The 24,392-nt window shown below is 36.3% G+C and overlaps 1 protein-coding gene across 1 annotated transcript; it reads right to left on the bottom strand.

The window, feature by feature from the left end:
- Positions 1-20,768: 20,768 nt before the first annotated feature.
- Positions 20,769-23,693, bottom strand: LOC127120517 (malate dehydrogenase, glyoxysomal). Its single transcript, XM_051050968.1, has 9 exons — positions 23,486-23,693; positions 23,166-23,387; positions 22,225-22,539; positions 21,955-22,044; positions 21,757-21,840; positions 21,616-21,651; positions 21,271-21,360; positions 21,051-21,145; positions 20,769-20,969 (listed from the first exon to the last, which is right to left on the bottom strand). Exons 1-9 carry the CDS (start codon positions 23,555-23,557, stop codon positions 20,897-20,899), a joined length of 1,077 nt encoding a protein of 358 aa, XP_050906925.1. The 5' UTR covers positions 23,558-23,693; the 3' UTR covers positions 20,769-20,896.
- Between the last annotated feature and the right edge of the window lie 699 nt (positions 23,694-24,392).

The following is a 24,392-nucleotide window of genomic DNA, read 5'->3' as shown; positions in this document are numbered from 1 at the left end:
GAAAAAAAATGAAGGTGAGACAAATGATATGTCTACTAATCAAAGAAGAAACAAGTCATGGAAGAAGCAACATCAATAATTTGCTTATCAGCAACCCACTTATCCTATGCAGTTTGGTCAACAACCCTATGTATTTATTGTTGCACCCACTTACAAACAAGTAGTTTCTCCTCCTTATCAGCAAACTTTTGCCCAAGGGTACTAACATAACCCGATAGCTCCTCCATACCAACCAGTGCCTGCCACTCTTCATTATCAACGACCAAGGCCCTAGGCTCGTTAAAACCACAATGCACCTGTCAATCAGAACCACAATAGGAGGGCAAGAACTCATTTTAACCCAATCCCCATGAGCTACAGTCAACTATTCCCGTCTTTGATGCAGAAGGGTATGATTGTTACTATGTATCTTCCTCCGATACTAGATCCATACCCCCTGGGGTATGACCCTAATGCACATTGTGCATTCCACGAGGGAGCACTAGGATATTCGTTGAAAGGATGTTATGCCTTGAAAGCAAAGGTTCAAGAGCTAATCAACAACAATATTTTGAGCTTCAAAGATGTGGGACCGAATGTTGGAATCAACCCTCTCCCAGAACATGGAAAATGCATCATGCATCAAGCTTGAAGAAGTCAATTCCCTAAAACTAGCAATCATTTGGTTGTTTCAGCATTTCCTTTTGTAATTTCTTTGCATGCTGATTATTTATTTGCTTTTAAGGCATGGTTTGTTTTCTTTGAGTTGATAAAATTAATGAAATGTTTATACATCTTTTAAATTAATCCGTTCATATTCACTCATTTTTCATTTATGTAAAAAAAACAAAAATATTTCTCCTTTTTGACTTATCTTTATCAAACTGTTGTTTAACAAAGATTGGAAGGAGGATGATGAAAACAAAATACTTGAAATTATTGTGGTATGCTTTTGAACAAAACTTTGCCGATGATATAAGGCATTGTTTCTAATCCCTAAACACTGAAGAGATAAGGATTTAATCCCTATCCAACCACTTTGAGCCTAGAAGTTGGTGTTTCTTTCGGAATAAAAAACCCTTCATCTTAACCAAGGACAGGGTAGTGTGTTCAGTTAATTTGACTATGCATTCAATCTTCAAGAGAATCAGCTGATCAATACACCATCCCACCTGAGGATCAACCACACACTTCACACATATCTTGAAGTGTTGAAGAAGCTGAGAAAAGCAAAAGTTTGTAGTGGTTGTTCCTTATCCACCAATAACATGACAATCAACCTTTCAAAATAAAAAAAAGAAAAGCTCATTAAGTCAAACACCACAAAACGACTTAGGCAAAAATTAGGGCATCCCGGTGGACTGAAAACTTCAAAGAAGTGGTCTAGGAAAAAATTAGGGATATAAAAAAATCAATCAAGAGAGGTCATTAAATCCTCAATAAAAACAAAGTAAGGTGATTGTCATTTCAAGACAATCGGATCTTGAATCTTCATCATTACTATCACAACTCCAAAACCTCTTGGAAGTAGAATGCATGTGTTAATTAACTGAATATATGACTATAAATCATTACGAAGAAGGGGTGGGTAAAATTAAATTTTGAGCCTCATATCCTTTTGTTTCAAAAACCGTGAACCAGGTCATGTTACAACCCTTAAAAGACCTAATTGAGGCATGGTTTATTTTGAAAGCATACTTCAGCAAGGTTGCGTTAACCTGACTCCAAAAGATCTTTGTTAATCATTTATATTGATACCACCACCTTGCACACTGTGAATGGTTAGATTAGTATTGTGTTATGATCAGTGATCCGTTCACTGAATTTCATTAAATAGATATCAATAATTTTTTATTTCAAAAATTTGCATGAACATTACATTAAAATGACCATTTTTGAATGAACAATTTTATTTGCAAGGGAATTCTAACTAAAGCAGTCAGTTGAGGAATTGATCATGTGAAAGAAGTCAAGTCAGGGGCAAATTTGTGAGCATCGGTCAGTCCGAGCCAATCACCCCAAGAGTCAGTTAATCAAAGAGCAAGCCTCTTCGAGACTCACACTAGGGCGAGCTACCACAAAGAGCTCAATGAGTCCAATCCTCCAAAGGATGGTTAATCAGAAGTCTATATTTCCAAGAGATGGTTAATAAGGGGCAGAAGACTGCAAATATCAAACACTTGAGGCAAACCATCTCGAGGCCGTCTCATGGCAAGCTGTTTCCAAACTCACTCGCAAGGGGAACATCTTCAAAGACTTATACTATGGGCGAGATGAGCCACAGAGGGGCACACCCTCTTCATGCTTTCAAGCTGATAGAGTAAACTTTGTCATACGTCAGCGACAATTAAGTTCAAAACGAGTGAAAAAAATCCTAGCACGGTCCATTAATCCTCCAAAAGGATCCCCTTGGCTAGTTGTAAATCTCAAACTTAATAGAATTATCCTTTGACAACATCTATCACAAAATACTTGGTCAAGTTTTCGGTGTTGAGGAATCAGAACCTCCATAAACAACCTCTATAAACTCCCAGTCTGCATAAAGTCAACATTTGCATATCATGATCATTCGTACATCATGCATAAAAGCAAATTCCAATCATGCATAGCCCAAAATATGTTTCTTGCTCATTTTGCATCAGCCCATGTCTCATTGTTGATCATATATCCCTCGACCTCAAAGTCCAACTCAGTTGGCACCTATCAAAACATATTTTTATTCATGAGGTTCAATTTCTTTTTGGATTATCCGATGCATTTTCGGATTATTCCTTTTGTATCTCTGACGTATTTCCAGAACCTATCTGACGTATTTCTAGATATGTTCCTTGTGATTCTGATGCATTTCCACAGTGTGTTCCTTTTTACCGTCTGATGAATTTCCAGATGCGCCTTAACCTATCTGAAGCATTTTCAGACATGTCTTGTCTCTCTGATGTATTCCTAGATTCAGTCTTATGTTATCTGAGGTGTTCCTAGATATTCCTTGTAATTCTGATGCATTCCCAGAGTTTGTTTCTTTTACTCTTCGATGAATTACCGGATATGTTTATTTATCTGATGTATTTCCAGATTGATTTTTAATTTTGATTCATTTACAGACCTTCCTTTGTCCCTCTGATGTATTTCCAGATTGAGTGTTGTTTTTTGAGGTATTTCCATGACTTGTCATATGTACTCTCGGATGTTTCCCCGTCTATCTGATGTATTTCCAGAGTAAGTATGTGTTCTGACGTATTTCCAAAACTTGTTTGATGTATTTCCAAATGTTTCCCCACCTATCTGATGTATTCCCAGATATTCTATGATCATTCTGATGTATTTACGGATGTTTGTATATCATTTTGACGTATTTCCAGAATTTGTTTCATTTACCCAATAATTATCGGATGTGTCTATATATCTGATGAATTTCCAGATTGAGCCTTGGTATCTGATGTATTTCCGAATATTCCCTTGTAATCCTGATGCATTTCCAGAATTCACTTTCTTTTGCGCTCCGATGAATTTATGGACATGTCATTTTTTTTCTGATGCACTTCCATAACCCCTATTATATTCCCCGACATTATCCCAAGACTCATTTGTGTCTCTTAAAATTCAGTTGTCACTAGGATTATTCCAAGCTCAGTTGTTACTAGAACTCGTTTTAAACCCAATTGTCATTGGCATCACTGTCACTCTGTTTGTAAATCCATTGTAATCGGTATTCGAAGTCTGGTTATCACCAACATCATTTAAAGTCCAAGTTGTAACTGGTACCAATCCGTTAGAAGCTGGTTATAACTCATGCCTATGATTTAGGTCCAACTTTGTTGGCACATACAGAGAGTTTGATTACCCTATTTTTTCCTAATGGTTCCTAGAAAGTCATGTATGACTAATCATTTTAAGAAATTCCCAGAAGCTTGGAAGTTTTTCTTGTTAGAAAACTCCAATGATGTTGGTCTTGATTTATTTCTTTGTAAAGAATCATCATAGCCTTTTGCATGGATGATCCACATACAAAGAGTTTGATTACCCTGTTTTTCCTAATGGTTCCTAGAAAGCCATGTATGACTCATCATTTTGAGGAATTCCTAGAAGCTTGGAAGTTTTTTTTGTTAGAAAACTCCAATGATGTTGGTCTTGATTGATTTCTTTATAAAGAATCATCATAGCCTTTTACGTGAATGATCTACTTATAAGAATACTCCCGTTTATTTTTGTTTTGGATAAATTCCCTATTAGGAATCTCCAAAATCTTTGATCGGATGAATTTTTTGTGAGAAATCTCCAGAACTGTCAAATATATTCTAAAGTGTCAGGTTATGTCTTAACCTGTTGATAAAACATACTTTGAACTTCCCCGATGTATTATCGGATGGGTTTGTCTCTCTGATCTATTCCCAGATTGAGTCATGTTATCTGATGTATTTCCATAGATTCCTTTTGTCTCTCTGATGTATTTCTAAATTGAGTTTGTATTCTGATGTATTTCCAGAATTTACCCGATGTATTACTGGATGTGTTTGTCTTTCTGATGCATTTCCAGATTGAGTGTTGTTTTCTGAGGTATTTCCAAAACTTCCCCGATGTATTATCAGTTGTGTTTGTCTCTTTGATGCATTCCCATATTGAGTTGTGTTGTCTGATGTATTTCCAGAACATGTCTTATGTATTTCCAAATGTTTCCCAACCTATTTGATTTATTTCCAAATGTTTCTCAACCTGTCTGATGTATTCCCATATATTATGTGATCATTCTGGTGTATTTCCAGAATTTGTTTCTTCTATCCGATGTATTTTCGGATGTCTGTCTATCATTCTTACGTATTTCTAGAATCTTTTTCATCTATCGATATATTACAGAATGCGTCTTTCTCTCTAATGTATTTCCAGATTGACTCTAGTATTCTGAGGTATTTACAAAACATATCCGGAGTATTTTTGAATTATCCTTTTGTATGTCTTATGTATTTTCATATTGAGTCTTTTGCGATTCCCCTTTGCAATTCCCTAGTGTCTTTTCTCGAGCAATTTGTTATCCTCAGTGACTCTTCACCCATTTGTCTTTTCCATTTTCCTGTGGATCACCATTATCATATGTCTCCTTCATTCCCCACGGGTCTGCTTATCGTCCATAATAAAATATTATGCTTAGGTTCATTTCATATCATTTCCCAGCAAAAAAAGTGTTTCATGCATTAATAAGATCTCATATAATTTCATATCATCTCATCAAGGGACAAAACTTGGGTCCTTTAGTATTTAACTATCTCCCACCGCGATCATACGAAGATTAACATTCCTCATATTATTTGGTTGAAGATACTTAAATAGAGGCAATTGTCATACCCCAATTTTACCCCTCATTCAATAAATAAATACATGCATCATGGTGTTCGCATCATCTACATAACATAACATTCACCTTGTATAGTGCTTAAAATGTCAACCAAAATAAATTTTCGGATTTACAGACAGACCGGTCGAACTGATCCTCAAATGTACGTAAAATAAGCGGGCGAAAACTTTCAAAATCGAGCTTGCAGATGTCATTTTTATTAATCTACGATTCACATAATTTAACCTGACGTGCTGATTTTATTTTTTCGACTACTTTTTCGGTCGCATTTTTATCAGCCTGATCCTTTTAACCGCTCATTTTTTATTTCAAAATTTGATCAAAACTTGTATATTTCTAAGAAGTTTATTTCATAATGATCATTTTGATGTATTCGGTTTAATTTTTTGAGCATTTTTGCGCACATCTTTTATTCATTTTGAGCCCGTTTATTTTTGTCTTTTTGTCAAAATGTTCATAATATTTAATTAGAATTTTCTAAGATTTTATTTCGATTATTTAAGTTTGTTTGAATTTCTGTTGTTTTAATAATTTTTAACTCATGTTACACTAATATTATTCAAAGGTTTTTGTTGTCATTTTGTTGAAAATTTGGAAACCATAGTGTATAAGTCATAGTGTGTTGAGAAGTAGGTCAATCACAACATAGGCAGCAATGCCTTATCACTAAGATCTACTATCTCACTTTTTTTAAAACAAAAAAAGATAAGTGGAGAAACGAATCTCCTTCATGTAAAAAGCTGAGATGCAACTTTCCCAATAATAGAGAGTCAATCCGCAGAGACCACTAGTGATACTAAACGATGTTCATTGGCTCATATTTTCCCAATTAGAGACAACCAAAAATGACACAACATGATTCTCCAAGTGTAACCTTTCTCTGTCTTGGAATTCAAAAGTGGGTATTGAAAAAAAAAAGAACTTAATGCTCTTTTATGTGAAAGTTGATTCGCCATTCCCTCAATGCAATGCACCAACAGTACAAAATGATAGCTTTTTTTTCACTTTTAAAGAGGACTCTCTTTGTCATATTAAGAAGAAAAAATGAACAAAAAACACTACACACTAACCTCATAAAATACTTCATTATAATATTCTTCCATTTTCATATGCAGTAAAAAAACACAACACATGATACTCCATAGGAAACTCTTATTTTTCCCACAAAATACTAATTGGATCTTCAAACCACATAACTCTTCACGACTAACAACACTCCATACAACAACACCATCACATCACTATCAAACACACATCACGCCGGAATTGCATCACACAACCGTGACGCCACCGACACCATAACCGTTGGAGCTCTTTATTTAATATTGTTATTGTTGATGTTATTTTCTTTGAAATGGAGAGCACTTTTTCTTTCCCCTGCATATTTTCCTGAAAAATCGATTTCTTGAGAGGGATGAGAGAATAACTTTTGTTGTCTTTGTTGTTACTGGTTTTCTTTCCATTTCCATGCATTTTTTTATTTTTATTTTATTTTATCTTTTTTATTAGTGCAATGTGTCTTGCTTACATTGATCTGTTTGGTTGGTGTTAGAAATTCCAAAAAAGATGAAATTATGCTACCACCACTTGGGTGGTTTCCCTTTTCCTTTTTTTATCTTGATTGTTTTTATTATCTATAGTGATTTTTTCTTTTTCTTTAATTTTTATTTATGTATTTTAGTTTGATAAATTTTACTTTTTAATTAAAATAAAGAGTAGAGTTTTTTTAAATAAAAAAAAAATTGATATTTTAATTTTTAGTTGATATTTATATTTAGTTATTCATGAAATATCAAATTTCTTTTTCCATTTTGTTATATTATCTTATAAAAATATCTACTTTACAAAAATAAATAAAAAACAGAAAGAAACTTTTTAATTTGTATCTATTTATATCTACTTTAATTTTCTTTTCGATTTTCCATATTCTTTTATGTTTGATTGTTTAGTGCTCTTATAATGTTTTTTTATATTATTTTTATTATTCCCTAGTTGATAAAATGTAATTCCACCCTTTGTTTGTAAGGTGTATTTTATTTTTGCTCTAGATAGTGCATTGATTATTAATTTTATATATTGAGAGAGAGATTAATTACTATACACTGTCAGTGTAAAAAGTTTTACACCGTCGGTTCATCACCATCACCCGTTTGTATTACTTTATAGATTTTTAAAATAAAAGTCAAACTTCTTTTAATATCCAACGTCTATAATTAACTGATGGTGTAAAACTCTTTTACACTGACAGTGTATTTCAATTAATATCTCTCTCTCTCTCTCTCTCTCTCTCTCTCTCTCTCTCTCTCTCTCTCTATATATATATATATATATATATATATATATATATATATATATATATATATATATATATATATATATATATATATATATATATATATATATATATATATATATATATATATATATATATATCGATCAACATCAAGTTCATTTTAAAATCTTTCAACGTGAATCAAACCTCGATCAAACATCGAGTGACTTTTTTTAAATCAAACGTAACATCAAAATATTTTTCTAAATAAACACAAAAGAAGAGGACAGTCGGAAACTAAGATTCCGATGGGAATCCTCGAATGATCGGTCCCGAGCCACGTGTTTTTGGTAAATCGTTCATTCTTTTCTTTCGTTCTTAAAACACTTAAATCAACTTGGACAAATAAGGGTCGTTGTGATCAAGCATTATAATGCAACTCTTTGATCAATTGATTCTTATCAAGTCTTCGTTGTCCATCAAACAATTTTTTCAATTAATCTTGAATGAAAAAGACCATTGGAATCTAGCATTCCGGTGGAACCTGTAACACCCTTCTAAATACCCCAAATTATTTAATTAACATAATAATAAATCAATCAGAGTAATTATGCCCCGAAGGGTGTCACACAATCAATTCACAACGACCATCAAAATTTCCACGATCATGCTCATTTATTTCACTCAAATTATAAAGTATCTGCATAATACGCAGCGGATAGAAAACAGCTCAATCATTCCAACATAGAACATATTACATGCAACATGATTCACAACCAATCAATACAATATTCGAACATCCCATCCCAATGTTACATCTATCAGAGCATGACCCACTAGGAGACTACACTAGACTCCAAGCACTAGCTCCTATTCAACTCACTGCTCGTTACCTGAAAAACAGTTGTAAGGGTGAGTTCCTCAATCAATAAATAAGCATTATAAAATATTATGTCATGTTAAGTAATTTAACACATTCGATCACCCTAATTACAACATACATTCAGTAACAGCACATCAACTCAACATCATGCTCAATGCCAACATACAACACAAGTATGACCTCGTATCATACTCCATAACAACACAAACACGCGTATAATATTGGAATACATCCATTCATATTATACGCCATACTTACATTATGCAATGAGACTCCACACATGCGGTACCGACTATTCTTGAACATATAGTTCAAGCTCACCGATCCCTCCGGATACGGCTACTAAGCTCATTAGTCCCACTCATTGAGATCTAATGACTCACTCACTAATTCCTCACCATGGGAATTAGCTACAGCCCCGAAGGCTAGACTATGCACACTAATCATCTAGTATGCAAACATCAACAACAAATCCACAATGATTCACTCACTAATTCCTCACTATGGGAATTAGCTACAGCCCCACAGGCTATGCTATGCATGCTAATCATCTAGCAATGCAGCATCAACAACAATTCACAACGGACATAAGCTCACCTTCTAAGCTACACAACAGTCCATTCACAACACAGGCATAATACATACATTCACATCATTATTCATGCCATCATACATCATCAACACATCATTATTATGTAAATAAATTAAACACAGTATTAGCACTCTCTACTAATACTTATACTGCTCACAACAGCGGGGTATAATCCCTATCACATCATGTGCCAACATAGGCCAGCTCTCACTTATATACACAACATTAAAGTATCCATTTTTCCACTCTGCAACATACGACATCAAGTTTTCCACAGCTCAAAGCTCACAGGTCGGCGCAAAGACTCTGCTCAACTGGAGAGAGTCAGCGCAAAAGCCCTATGCGTCGACGCATACAGTCGACGCTTAGCTCACTGGTCGGCGCAAAACTACCATGCGTCGACGCATGCAGTCAGCGCATGCCTCACGGGTCAGCGCACGCCGACCCTATGGTCGACCGCTCGCGCGCAGACTCAGATTTTCTGAGTTATTCCAGGTTTCCGTCAGCTTACGTTTCACAGGTTTTCCGGCCGTTTCCTCAACTACAAACATCTCTAAACAGAACAATTCGTCCGGTAAATTGGTAGCGCCGATTCAAGTTTTTAATTGGGATTCGTACCATAGTCTAACATTTACGACTCACACAACGATCGATTCCAATTACAAATTTTAATACCGTTTATCCAACATCAAATTCAGCATACACAGTCCCAATTAGGGTTAACTCAACGGCTTATTACTACCCACTACATATTATCCCATAATACCCATTAATCGACGATAAACCCCCCTTACCTGAGTTAATCCGGCGATTCTAAGCTTTAGCTTTTCCGTTCTTCAACCGTGCTCTGCAGTTTTTCTCTTGCCCTTTTCCTCTTCTCTGCAGCTTCTCAACTTTTCACGTGAAAACCCTTCTGTTCCAAGAATGAGACTTTTCTCTTAATTCCAACTTATATATTTCCAATAATAATTATTATTCCAAAATAATAACAATTATAATCCAATAATAATATTCCAATTTATTTTATTCCAATAATAAAATAACCCAATTATTCAATTAAATTAATATTATACTATTAACTCAATTTAAATAATTATTTTATTTTATTGGGGTGTTACAACTCTCCCCCACTAAAAGAGTTTTCGTCCTCGAAAACATACCTCAACCGAACAACTCTGGGTAAGATTCCTTCATCTTACTCTCCAGTTCCCAAGTCACATTGCCACCTGCTGGTCCTCCCCAAGCTACTTTCACCAAGGCAATCTCTTTACCCCGCAACTGCTTCAACTCTCGATCCTCGATCCTCATAGGCGCTGTTTCAACAGTCAGGTTATCTCTCACCTGTACATCATCTACTTGGATTACATGCGACGGATCATGAATATACCTCCTCAACTGAGACACATGAAAAACCTCATGCAAATTCGCAAGCGACGGCGGTAAAGCGATACGATAGGCTACCTCCCCTATCCTCTCCAAAATCTGATAAGGACCAATAAATCGAGGTGTCAACTTCTTCGACTTCAACGCCCGACCAACACCAGTTATCGGAGTAACACGAAGAAACACATGGTCTCCCTCTTGAAACTCAAGTGACTTCCTCCTCTTATCATGATAACTCTTTTGACGACTCTGAGCAATTCTCATCTTCTCCTGAATCATCTTAATCTTTTCCGTAGTTTGTTGAACAATTTCCGGTCCAACCACAGCACTCTCACCGGACTCATACCAACATAAAGGTGTCCGACATCTCCTACCATACAAAGCTTCAAATGGTGCCATACCAATACTCGAATGAAAACTATTGTTGTAGGTAAACTCAATCAAAGGTAAATAACTATCCCAAGCACCTCCTTTTTCCAAAACACAAGCTCTCAAAAGATCCTCCAATGACTGAATCGTCCTCTCAGTCTGACCATCAGTCTGCGGATGATATGCAGAACTCAATCTCAGCTTAGTTCCCAAAGCCTTCTGCAAACCTTCCCAGAACTTCGATGTAAATCTAGGATCTCTGTCCGAAACAATACTAGACGGAATACCATGCAAACTTACAATCTTCTCCATATACAACTCGGCTAATCTCTCTAACGGATAATCCATTCTGATCGGAATGAAATGAGTCGACTTCGTCAATCTATCAACAATCACCCAAATAGCTTCAAAATTCTTACTTGTCCTCGGCAGACCAGAAACAAAATCCATACTGATACTATCCCACTTCCACTCCGGAATAGCCAACGGTTGCATTAGCCCAGACGGCTTCTGATGCTCAATCTTTGACTTCTGACAAGTCAAACAGGAGTAAACAAAACTCGCAATATCTCTTTTCATTCCCGGCCACCAAAATAACTTCTTTAAATCATGATACATCTTCGTAGCTCCAGGATGAATACTCAACCCACGACGATGTCCTTCTTCAAGAATGTTCTTCTTAAGTTCTGTAACATCCGGAACACACACCCGACTACCAAATTTCAAAATACCATTCTCATCAATTCTGAATTCACCACCCTGACCTTGATTCACTAGAGTCAACTTATCAACCAAAAGCACATCAGATTTCTGACCCTCTCTGATCTCATATTCAGCTCTTTCTGATCAAACAGATACTTCAAACTCTTATGGTCACTGAAAACTTCAAATCTTGACCCATACAAATAATGTCTCCACAACTTCAGAACAAATACCACAGCTGCCAACTCTAAATCATGTGTCGGATAGTTCCTCTCATGAACCCTTAGTTGTCTCGAAGCATAAGCTATAACCTGCTTATTCTGCATCAACACACCACCTAAACCCAACAATGAAGCATCACAATAAACCTCAAATAATTCCGACGAACTCGGTAATATCAGAATAGGAGCAGTAGTCAGCCTTCTCTTTAACTCTTGGAACCCTTCTTCACATTTTGAGTCCCAAACAAACGCTTGCCCCTTTCTAGTCAACATCGTCAACGGTAACGCCAACTTAGAAAACCCCTCAATGAATTTCCTATAATAACCAGCCAAACCAAGGAAACTTCGAATCTCAGCAACAGACTTCGGAGCTTCCCACTTAGCTACCGCTTCTATCTTAGAAGGATCAACAGCAACACCACCTCTTGAAATCACATGACCCAGAAAACTAACTTCTTCTAACCAAAATTCACATTTAGAGAGTTTAGCAAATAACTTCTTTTCTCGTAGAACTCCTAAAACCACTCTCAAATGCTCAGCATGCTCTTCTTCAGATTTCGAATACACCAAAATATCATCAATAAACACCACAACAAACTTGTCCAGATACGGATGGAAAATCCTATTCATATACTCCATAAATACTCCAGGCGCATTAGTCACACCAAAGGCATTACAGAATACTCATAATGTCCATACCTTGTCCTGAAAGCAGTCTTCTGAATATCCTCAGTTTTCACACGTATCTGATGATACCCAGATCTCAAATCTATCTTGCTGAACACACTCGCACCAACCAACTGATCCACCAAATCATCAATCCTCGGCAAAGGATACCGATTCTTGATCGTCACTTTATTCAGTTGCCTGTAGTCCACACACAACCTCATAGTACCTTCTTTCTTCTTAACCAACAACACTGGTGCACCCCACGGTGACACACTCGGACGAATAAATTTCTTATCCAACAGATCTTCCAACTGACTCTTCAACTCCGTTAACTCAACAGCAGACATACGGTACGGAGCCATCGATATCGGTCTAGTACCAGGTACCAAATCAATCGAGAACTCAACTTCACGCTCTGGCGGCAATTCATTCACTTCTTCCGGAAACACATCAGGAAAATCACACACCACGACTAGATCGTCAATCACCAGTTTATCTCTAGCCTCCAAAGTCGCTAACAGCATAAACAACTCTGCCCCATCTGCTACTTCCTCGTTCACCTGCCTAGCTGATAGAAACAAATCCTTTCCTTCCTCAACCTCAGGAAATATCACAGTCTTATCAAAACAATTGATAGAAACTCGGTTAAACACCAACCAGTTCATACCCAAGATAACATCGATCTGCACTAATGGAAGACACACAAGGTCTATCCCAAAATCTCTACCAAAAATACTCAAAGGGCAACTCAAGCAAACTGAAGTAGTAGTCACTGAACCCTTTGCAGGAGTATCAATCACCATACTACCAAGCATCTCAGATATCTCTAATTTAAGTTTCACCGCACAATCCAAAGATATAAAAGAATGAGTCGCACCTGTGTCAATAATAGCTACAAGAGGAAAGCCATTAATATAACACGTACCTCGGATCAAACGATCATCTGCAGAAGTCTCAGAACCCGATAAAGCAAAAACCTTGCCTCCTGACTGTTTTTCTTTCTTCGGCTTAGGACACTGTGGGCTGATATGACCCACTTCTCCACAGTTGAAACAAGTCACAGTCTTCAACCTACACTCTGCAGCCAAATGACCACCTTTGCCACACTTGAAACACTTCATCTCAGCACTGGTACACTCATGAACACGATGTCCAGCCCGACCACACCGGTAACACTTAACAGGAGCACTAGAGTCTCCCCCACTAGGCCTCTTCATCCCACTCTGCTTCTGGAAACCCTTGCCAGCTGTATACGGTTTCCCACGATCAACCTGATTCTTACCCCTCCTATCAACCCTTTGCTGATAGCTCTCTGCTCTAGCCTTGGAATCCTGTTCAAAAATCCTGCAACAGTCAACCAAATCAGAAAACACCCTGATTCGCTGATATCCAATCGCCTGCTTGATCTCGGGACGCAACCCGTTCTCAAACTTCACACATTTCGAAAATTCTCCCGCAGCCTCATCATAGGGGGTATAATACTTTGACAACTCTGTAAATTTAGCAGCATACTCAGTAACAGACCTGTTACCCTGCTTCAATTCCAAGAACTCTATCTCTTTCTTTCCTCTAACATCCTCCGGAAAATACTTCCTCAGGAATCTCTCTCTGAATACAGCCCAAGTAATTTCAGCGTTACCAGCAGTTTCTAACTCCGTGCGGGTAGCAACCCACCAATCATCAGCTTCCTCTGACAGCATATGTGTACCGAACCTGACCTTCTGGTTATCAGCACACTCAGTTACTCTGAAGATTCTCTCAATCTCCTTCAACCACTTCTGAGCACCATCTGGATCGTATGCTCCCTTGAACATTGGAGGATTGTTCTTTTGGAACTCACTCAACTGACGAGCAGCTCCCATTCCCACCACATTCGGATTTCCTCCAAGTACTCCAGCTAGCATACCCAGAGCCTCAGCAATTGCAGCATCATCTCTACCTCTTCCAGCCATCTCTATTCTGAAAACCCAACAAGCTAAGATAGTAAGTACTGATAGGGTTACACAACACCTATCCCGTACAGGGAAACAGAATAACTACGACTCGACTCGACCGACTATGCTCTGATACCACTAATGTAACACCCTTCTAAATACCCCAAATTATTTAATTAACATAATAATAAATCAATCAGAGTAATTATGCCCCGAAGGGTGTCACACAATCAATTCACAACGACCATCAAAATTTCCACGATCATGCTCATTTATTTCACTCAAATTATAAAGTATCTGCATAATACGCAGCGGATAGAAAACAGCTCAATCATTCCAACATAGAACATATTACATGCAACATGATTCACAACCAATCAATACAATATTCGAACATCCCATCCCAATGTTACATCTATCAGAGCATGACCCACTAGGAGACTACACTAGACTCCAAGCACTAGCTCCTATTCAACTCACTGCTCGTTACCTGAAAAACAGTTGTAAGGGTGAGTTCCTCAATCAATAAATAAGCATTATAAAATATTATGTCATGTTAAGTAATTTAACACATTCGATCACCCTAATTACAACATACATTCAGTAACAGCACATCAACTCAACATCATGCTCAATGCCAACATACAACACAAGTATGACCTCGTATCATACTCCATAACAACACAAACACACGTATAATATTGGAATACATCCATTCATATTATACGCCATACTTACATTATGCAATGAGACTCCACACATGCGGTACCGACTATTCTTGAACATATAGTTCAAGCTCACCGATCCCTCCGGATACGGCTACTAAGCTCATTAGTCCCACTCATTGAGATCTAATGACTCACTCACTAATTCCTCACCATGGGAATTAGCTACAGCCCCGAAGGCTAGACTATGCACACTAATCATCTAGTATGCAAACATCAACAACAAATCCACAATGATTCACTCACTAATTCCTCACTATGGGAATTAGCTACAGCCCCACAGGCTATGCTATGCATGCTAATCATCTAGCAATGCAGCATCAACAACAATTCACAACGGACATAAGCTCACCTTCTAAGCTACACAACAGTCCATTCACAACACAGGCATAATACATACATTCACATCATTATTCATGCCATCATACATCATCAACACATCATTATTATGTAAATAAATTAAACACAGTATTAGCACTCTCTACTAATACTTATACTGCTCACAACAGCGGGGTATAATCCCTATCACATCATGTGCCAACATAGGCCAGCTCTCACTTATATACACAACATTAAAGTATCCATTTTTCCACTCTGCAACATACGACATCAAGTTTTCCACAGCTCAAAGCTCACAGGTCGGCGCAAAGACTCTGCTCAACTGGAGAGAGTCAGCGCAAAAGCCCTATGCGTCGACGCATACAGTCGACGCTTAGCTCACTGGTCGGCGCAAAACTACCATGCGTCGACGCATGCAGTCAGCGCATGCCTCACGGGTCAGCGCACGCCGACCCTATGGTCGACCGCTCGCGCGCAGACTCAGATTTTCTGAGTTATTCCAGGTTTCCGTCAGCTTACGTTTCACAGGTTTTCCGGCCGTTTCCTCAACTACAAACATCTCTAAACAGAACAATTCGTCCGGTAAATTGGTAGCGCCGATTCAAGTTTTTAATTGGGATTCGTACCATAGTCTAACATTTACGACTCACACAACGATCGATTCCAATTACAAATTTTAATACCGTTTATCCAACATCAAATTCAGCATACACAGTCCCAATTAGGGTTAACTCAACGGCTTATTACTACCCACTACATATTATCCCATAATACCCATTAATCGACGATAAACCCCCCTTACCTGAGTTAATCCGGCGATTCTAAGCTTTAGCTTTTCCGTTCTTCAACCGTGCTCTGCAGTTTTTCTCTTGCCCTTTTCCTCTTCTCTGCAGCTTCTCAACTTTTCACGTGAAAACCCTTCTGTTCCAAGAATGAGACTTTTCTCTTAATTCCAACTTATATATTTTCCAATAATAATTATTATTCCAAAATAATAACAATTATAATCCAATAATAATATTCCAATTTATTTTATTCCAATAATAAAATAACCCAATTATTCAATTAAATTAATATTATACTATTAACTCAATTTAAATAATTATTTTATTTTATTGGGGTGTTACAGAACCCCGGGTGATTGATCTTGAGGTTTAGGTCTCGTTCTAATGAAATGTTTGTCATTCACCTATAAAATACCTCCAACCAATCAAACTATTTTTTCTCGCCACCATGCGATTAATCTTAAAAACATTTTTATAAACGAAAGACGTTTTATCTTAAGATGATGCAAAACAATGCTTCATCCACAATTGTTGAGTTGAGATAAGTGACGTTTTCCCCTAAATATTGATTTGTAAATCCATTCAATGTTGATTCAAACGCTCGTTCCTCACCTGTTTTGAGTAAAATAATGTTTTCGTTGATAATACAAGATATCTTTCACTAAAATCAACCAACAAACAAATATTTTCTATCCATAATTACGTAGCCTTGAATTCTCTATTGCACCTATAGATACGTATGAGTGAGATTGTGAAATCTTGTCAGACCCCCTAATAATAAAACCTTTTTAGATCATTTCTTCTTTGCACCTTAATAAAAAATCTTTTTAAGTCCTTCCACATTAACCAAAATTCTAAAACTTTTTTCTTTTTTCTTTTTTTTCTATCTCAATTAAGTATAAGATCGCAAACTAACATCACACTAACATTCATTCAAAACTAAATGGTTTCCGTTGAGTACAATCGACGTGAGGGGTGTTAATACATTCATCTTGCATAACCGACTCCCAAACACTGATTTGATTGCGATGACCAATATTATTGTCATTCTTTTTTGAATTTTATCAATATTTCTCCTTTCCCTCTTTGGGAATAAATAAAATTCGGTGGCGACTCTGTTAAGTCCATCCCACGAGCGTGTGATTGCGCTTCGCGAGATCGTGTTCTCATTTTTCGAGGTACGACACCCTTCCTCAACATCCTTTCCTGTCCACTTGGCATAAAACTGCACCTCGTGTCCCACTTAGTAATCAATGGTTGGTTCCTTCAGCATCATCACCATGCCGTGCTCCCCTTGGTTTTTCATCAAGGCCCACTACACCTGTATGTTCCTCTTTCTCACATAAGCAGCCTCAAGCCTATAATGTTGGCATTGAGTCAACCAATAATCCTCTCACTTCTTTTTAATGGTACCCTGATTCTGGTGCTACACACCATGTTACAAACAACGCATAAATTTTTTATGACATCATCTCAACTTTTGGTTCAAACCAAGTGATGCTTGAAAATGGATAAGATCTGTCAATAACTTCTATTGGTTCCACTTGTTTTCAATCCACACACAATCTACACATCAGACTTACTATGTATAATATGCTCTTAGTGCCAAAAATAATTAAGAATTTAATCTCAGTCAAATAATTTACAAGGGACAACAATGTCTTCTTTGAATTTCACCCTGATATTTGTCTCGTCAAATCACATGGTTCTTCTGAAATTCTTCTCCTATGAGATCTTAGAAAGAATGAGCTATATTCATTTGGATCATTTCAAGCTAAACCACTCAGCTTAAATAAACACTTCATACCTATAGTGCACACACTTACTAGCATTGCACCTCACACATTAGATTTTGATTCATATGCAAATAAAAACAATCACATTCTAAGACCATCTCTATACACACAATGGCACAACAAATTGGGTCATCCTAATCATGAGTCACTCAAAGTTGTTCTTATAAGTTGTAATATCAATCAAAGCTTGACTTTTGTGCAGCATGTTATCTTGGAAAAGTCCATAGACTGCTTTCTTTCCGATCTAATATTGTTTATCATGATTCTTTTGATCTTATATTTGTGATGTTTGGGGACCAACACCTATGATTTTCTTTTATGGTTTCAAATATCTTCTTACTTTTGTATTGATGCTTTAACCAAGTATACTTGGATTTTTCTGCTCAAACAAAAATCTGAGGTATATGTAGCCTTTACAACATTCATTACCAACATTCAAACTCAATTTAGAGAGGAAACACAAGCATGTGGTGAAAATATTCACTCTCCTTATCTTATACTCCCTCCGACCTTATTTATAAGCAAAAATATTCTAAATTTTTTGAACTTAAATATAAGCAAATCTCAACAAATATAATCACATTTAATGCTTTTATTCCAAAATTATCTCTGCATTAATTATTTAATATTGTTAGTGAATAAAAATTTAATTAAAGATATATTAGTAATTATGTCTCTCTTTTATATAAAATAAAATAAAAATTAAATATACTTAATTATCATTCTTTTTTTTACTTTTAAATAAGGTTGAAGTAGTACTCTATAACACAGGTCTTGACTACAAATTCCTTAAAGCCTTTGGGTGTGCATGTTATCCACACCTCAAATCTTACAACCCTCACAAATTTGCATACCATTCAAGAGAGGAGTGTGCTTTCCTAAGCTATTCTTCAAATCACAAATGTATAAATGTTTGGCTAATGATGGTAGGATTTGCATCTCTAAGGATGTGATATTCAATGAGCTTAGGTTTTCATATAGCTCTTTGTTTGCTTCTTCTTCAACTCAGACTCCCTCCGTTAGAACCCACTTTATATCATTCCCTCTCTCATTTTCTTCCTTAAAAACCACACCTACTTCTTCATCACACCTAGGTGGAGTCTCTCCAACTACCTCAATCTTAAACACCTAATCCTAACATAAGCTCAACTTCCAACAGCACCATGAACTCACATATTCCAAATTCAAACAAATCCATCACATCTCATAACATGTCCTCAAAAGGTACCACTAACTTACCTGATTTCAACCAAATCCTCCACTTCTTAAAACATAACTAGTTCTAATGACACAACCAACCTTGTTTCCTTGCCACAATCATCCAATCATCGCACTAATCAAGTGACATCCCTCTCCAACACATCCTTTTCGTCACACACGTCTATCCAAACATCTCTTATTCCTTTACTCCCACCACCTAGAATTCATCCTCAAAATACTCACTCCATGACCACTAGAGCCAAGGATCTAGAGCCAAGGATGGCATTGTGTAACCAAGGCTCCATCCCACACTTCGCCTAACTGAACTATAACTTACCTCATACAAATTACAAACTAGCTCTCAAGGATCCTAAGTAGTTGGATGCTATGAAAGACTAAACATGCAAGCTTATTTAACAACAAAACTGGAGCATTACGCCTTTACCTCTAAATAGAAGTGCAATAAGTTGCAAGTGGGTGTTCAGGATTAAGAAAAATCATGATGGTTTTGTTCAAAAGTACAAAGCTAGACTGGTGGCTAAAAGTTACCATCAAGTTCAAGGTTTTAACTTTCAAGAAACTTTCTCTCCAGCAGTGAAGCCTATTACTGCCAGAGTTATACTCACTTTGAAAATCTTTAGACAACAATATGTCTCTCAATTGGATGTAAATAATGTTTTGTTAAATGGTCTTCTTGAAGAAGAGGTTTATACGCAACAACCTCCAGGATTTGTTGACGTTAACACATCCCTTGTTTGCAAGTTGAACAAGGCCATCTATGGCTCAAGTAGGCACCTAGGGCCTGGTTTGAGAAGCTTAGTACCACCATTCACCACTTTGGTTTTCAAACCAGTAAATGTGACCCCTCACTTTTTACACTCACTAAGCCTACCTACATCATCTTTACACTCAAAATGAGGTCTAATTACTTGCAACATCCTACGTACTACTGGTCTGTTGTAGGCGCATTACAATATGCTACAATCACAAGACCTGGAGGTCATCAATAAGACTTCCTATCGAGCATATTCCTGCTACTCATTAATATGTTGTTCTCCTAACAGAGCTCGTCTTCCTTAAGGTTTCTTTCACTAAGAAATCAACTCAAGATTGTGGATAAAACAACCCTGTCCTAGATGAAGACTTATAGGAGAAGTCTATACCATTTAAGGGATACTAGAGTATACTAGCTGAAACTAAACTTTAATATAAATTTAATCTTAATTTTAAGACTATACACAAAGAGACCATAAATATGTGATTTACTATTAAACACTTTCTATATCTGTTTAATGTAATACTATGATTGACTATTAAACATTGTTCTTACTAACTTATATTTTCTCAACTATTCTCTTCATGCCGTGTTGATACATTTACAACTTCACTTACAAACCGAATATGTTCAAATTTGTAGTTGCAGTTGCAGGCAATACTTGTAAAACTGAAGGGAAAATCGATATATGTTTTAGTACTTGAATATTTCTTTTAATCAAAGCTCAAATGGCCACGTTTATACTTCACAAATTTTAAAAAATAAATATCTATATTGTCAAAAAAATAAACTATGTATTTAAATTAAACACACTCTTTTATTGTAATATGAATGGTTTTTACTAGTATATAACTAATTTGAAAATTTTGATCTCACAACTGACATGACTTAATTCCACCACTTATTTTCAGGATATGCTATCAACTCATTTTCTGATGAAAGAAATGCCTTTCTCCACGCTTGTTGCTAACTCTTTCTTTGCCTTTTCCAAACTCGCCCTATCGAATTATAAACTAGATATAAGTTTAATGTTTCAGTTAGGAAACTAGTTAGTTCAAATGATAACTGTTACTGCATACCTCTCATAATCACTTAAGGGACCTAGAGGAAGAAATTCCTCAACTCCGTCACGGCCAAGTCGTACTTTTGATGCAAAGAATGGAAGCTCGGTAACCTATAATAACTGACTCTGTTAATCCTTAGAAAAAAATACTTCTTCGAGCTTTGAATTTGAAGATTATGATATGGAAGAGGATTCAAGATTATCTTAATAATGGAAAGCAGATTTTTAATTCCTACCCGTGAATCAACATATGCACATTGAATGATTCCGGCCTCTCCTTTCAACGCACGAAGACATGCATCTGCAAATTTAACAGCGGCGTATGCCTGCAATTTACACATAGCATTGTTAAGAAGTCATGAAAATTATGCTAAGACAACAAAACAAAAATGAAATTTCAGAAAAAAGAAGCGACTGAGAACTTATCTTAAACCATACGACTATATATAGATGAATATGACCGACATTGTTTTTTCATAAATATAAGCACGACCATTTATGATTGTATTGTATGTTCAAGATTAGTTCTTTTAATGAGAATATGATCTCGTTTCCCTATCGATACAAAACAAAATACTAACCATTGATAGTGTTGCAGACCCAGCTCCAGCTTTGGCCTAGAGAACATTACAACATTATGCAAATTAAAATTCCAATGTATAGATAATCCATAGCAATGAAGAAATCATATTATAGCACAATTTCCTTTGCGTAAATTTTACCTCAACAACTTCAGTTCCACCGTTTTGTATGCGATCTGTCAAGTACTCGATTTCCTTTGTGGTGAAAGATGAAGGTGGTTTAACCTGAAATGTCATTGACAACGAATTAGAAATATTTAAAATTTCTAGAGTACTACGTTTTGAAGTATTTAAAATCAAATATGGTAGCAATTTCGAATTAGAAATAGTTAGAGTGACCTGAGAAAGAAGAGGTAAAATCGTGACTCCGGCATGTCCCCCCACAACAGGAACATCCACATCCCTTGGATCAAGACCCATAACTTCAGCCTGCATTTTAAGCCCGACAGGGAAAACAAATGAAGTAACTTCACTTATTAAGTTGAAACAAAAAGGAATTTGACATTGGAGATTTGATCAATTAAGTTGAAAAAGTCACTTCACTGTCCTAATTATGCTGTAAGTGTGAGTATAAAAAGCTGGACATAGTAATTAGTAGAAAATTCATACCACAAACGTGTTGGCCCTAACCACATCAAGCATTGTAACTCCCAAAAGTCTCTTGGGATCATAAGTACCGGCTCTTTTGAAAACTTCAGCCGCAATAGGTACAGTGGAATTAACGGGATTGCTTATCAAGTTGACAATTGCCTTGGGACATCGCTTCGCAATTGCTTCACAAAGTGTTTTAACAATCCCAGCATTTATATTGAAGAGATCGTCTCTAGTCATTCCAGGTTTACGTGGAACACCAGCAGGAATGATTACCAAATCCATACCTGTAAGTGCATCCTCAAGCTGATTTTGCCCTAAAAATCCTCGAACCTAAACATCAAAACCTTCTGAGTCATGTTAACATAAAAAAAAACTTAATTTTACAAACCTAAACATTTTCTATGATTAGACATGCATTTCAGATTTAGAACATATTTGGATTGATTTACTTGAGTTTATCTACAAACATAAGCACTTGTGAAACTGTTTGAGAGAGCTTATGAAAACAACTCATAACATGTCTATAAGGGTTTCCAACTTGTCTTTAAAAGCACTTGTGAAACTGTTTGATAGAGCTTATAAAACAACTCATAACATGTCTATAAGGGTTTTGAACTTATTGTTAGAAGCTCTCTAGAATAGCTTATGAAAACAACTAATAGCATATATGAAATGATCAAACACACATTCCAGATTTAGAGCCTATTTGAATTGACTTATTTTAGATTATCTAATGACACAAGCACTTGTGAGGCTATTTCATATAGCTTATGGAAACAACTTATTCTATATGAATTATCAACTTAATCATAAGCTCTCCTCTCCATATAATAACTTATATGAAAACAATTTTGTTTCTATTTTATGAGCAAATCAAATCGACCCACAAAAATTCAATGAGCAAGTTTATTAATTTATATGAAATTCAGGACATAGAACCTGAGTTAGGAACATACAACAGCAGAAGTATCCATGTGACTGATATCAGAAGTAACACCAGGGGTGTTAACCACATCATAGAGATGAAGAACTGAAACCAATGGATTTATCTTCATCAACATGGAAAGAGGCTGTCCTATTCCACCTGCAGCACCCAAAACTGCAACTTTGAATCCAGGTGATCCACCTTTGGCACGGCAATGGAAACTCGTCAAAGAGGAAGAACCATGTTCATTCATCTGTTGAGATAACATAATACACAGTTATATGAATCTAACAGTGATGATATTGATCTAATTGGTTGTGTGATGCAATGAAAGAAATGGTGGAAACGAACCGTGAGATTGGGAGGGTTGAGGTGGCCGGCGATTCTAGCGATTCGTTCACCTGCGTCGGAATTTGGTTCCATAATTTTGTGAATTTCGGTTGTTGATATTGTTGACGTGATTCTCGATTTTATGTTGTTGTTGATGAGTGTGTAAGAAACTTGGCTTGAGTTTTGATTTGATCTTGATCGGTGTGGGTGTATATAAGGTTTCTTGCACGTGTTAAATTGTTTCTTCTACTTATTAGGGGTATATTTAACTTACTTTTTAAAAAATTGAATTATTATTTAAGTCATATAATTAATTTTAAAATATTTTTATAATTTATAGATTTCATGTTATTTATTGAAGAATTTTTCACTATTATCATTTTTTTCTAATATAATGAAAAAACAACATTCATCAAGGTCTGTTGACAAGGGTTAGATGTTGCACGCATGCTGGAATATTTGGTCTCATATGCGCTCTTTCTTCACTAAAATATCTTGTAAACTCTGTTGTGTTTGCATAGTGCAGTTAATTCAAAAGGAATAACAATCACTCCCTTGAAATTTTTTTGACAAAACAAATATTTCAAAACTTACAAGATTGCAATACAAACTGAGCAGTATAAACACGCCACAAATAAATACACAGAGCAAGCAGCAGGAACGTAGCACAAAATTAGTATACATGTAATGTGGTTGCTACATCAAAAACGGAACAGACACAATGCTCCCATATAGCCAAACACATAATCAATCATGCATGCACACATTCAAAGTCAATAGTCAGTAGTAGACAGTCACGATGGTCAGCATACATTATTGCACATCAAACATCAGAGTTTCCATACTCATATTGATTAGCTCACACATGCTCATAGTTCAAGGCCAGATGTCATGCCATATGCTCCAACATGTGGGCACACAATCTAAA

The sequence above is a fragment of the Lathyrus oleraceus genome, chromosome 2, assembly GCF_024323335.1.
Source record: "Lathyrus oleraceus cultivar Zhongwan6 chromosome 2, CAAS_Psat_ZW6_1.0, whole genome shotgun sequence".
In the NCBI taxonomy this organism is placed as follows: Eukaryota; Viridiplantae; Streptophyta; class Magnoliopsida; order Fabales; family Fabaceae; genus Lathyrus; species Lathyrus oleraceus.
This window is presented reverse-complemented; position numbering and strand designations above follow the sequence as displayed.

Bases quoted from the DNA above. Each gene is read 5' to 3' on its own strand.
- LOC127120517 (XM_051050968.1), bottom strand. From the start codon at position 23,557: ATGGAACCAAATTCCGACGCAGGTGAACGAATCGCTAGAATCGCCGGC. The intron at 21,841-21,954 runs GTCACTCTAACT...ATGACATTTCAG, and splicing joins TTTTACCTCTTCTTTCTCAG to GTTAAACCACCTTCATCTTT. The intron at 21,146-21,270 runs GTAGGAATTAAA...CAGTTATTATAG, and splicing joins GTGCATATGTTGATTCACGG to GTTACCGAGCTTCCATTCTT.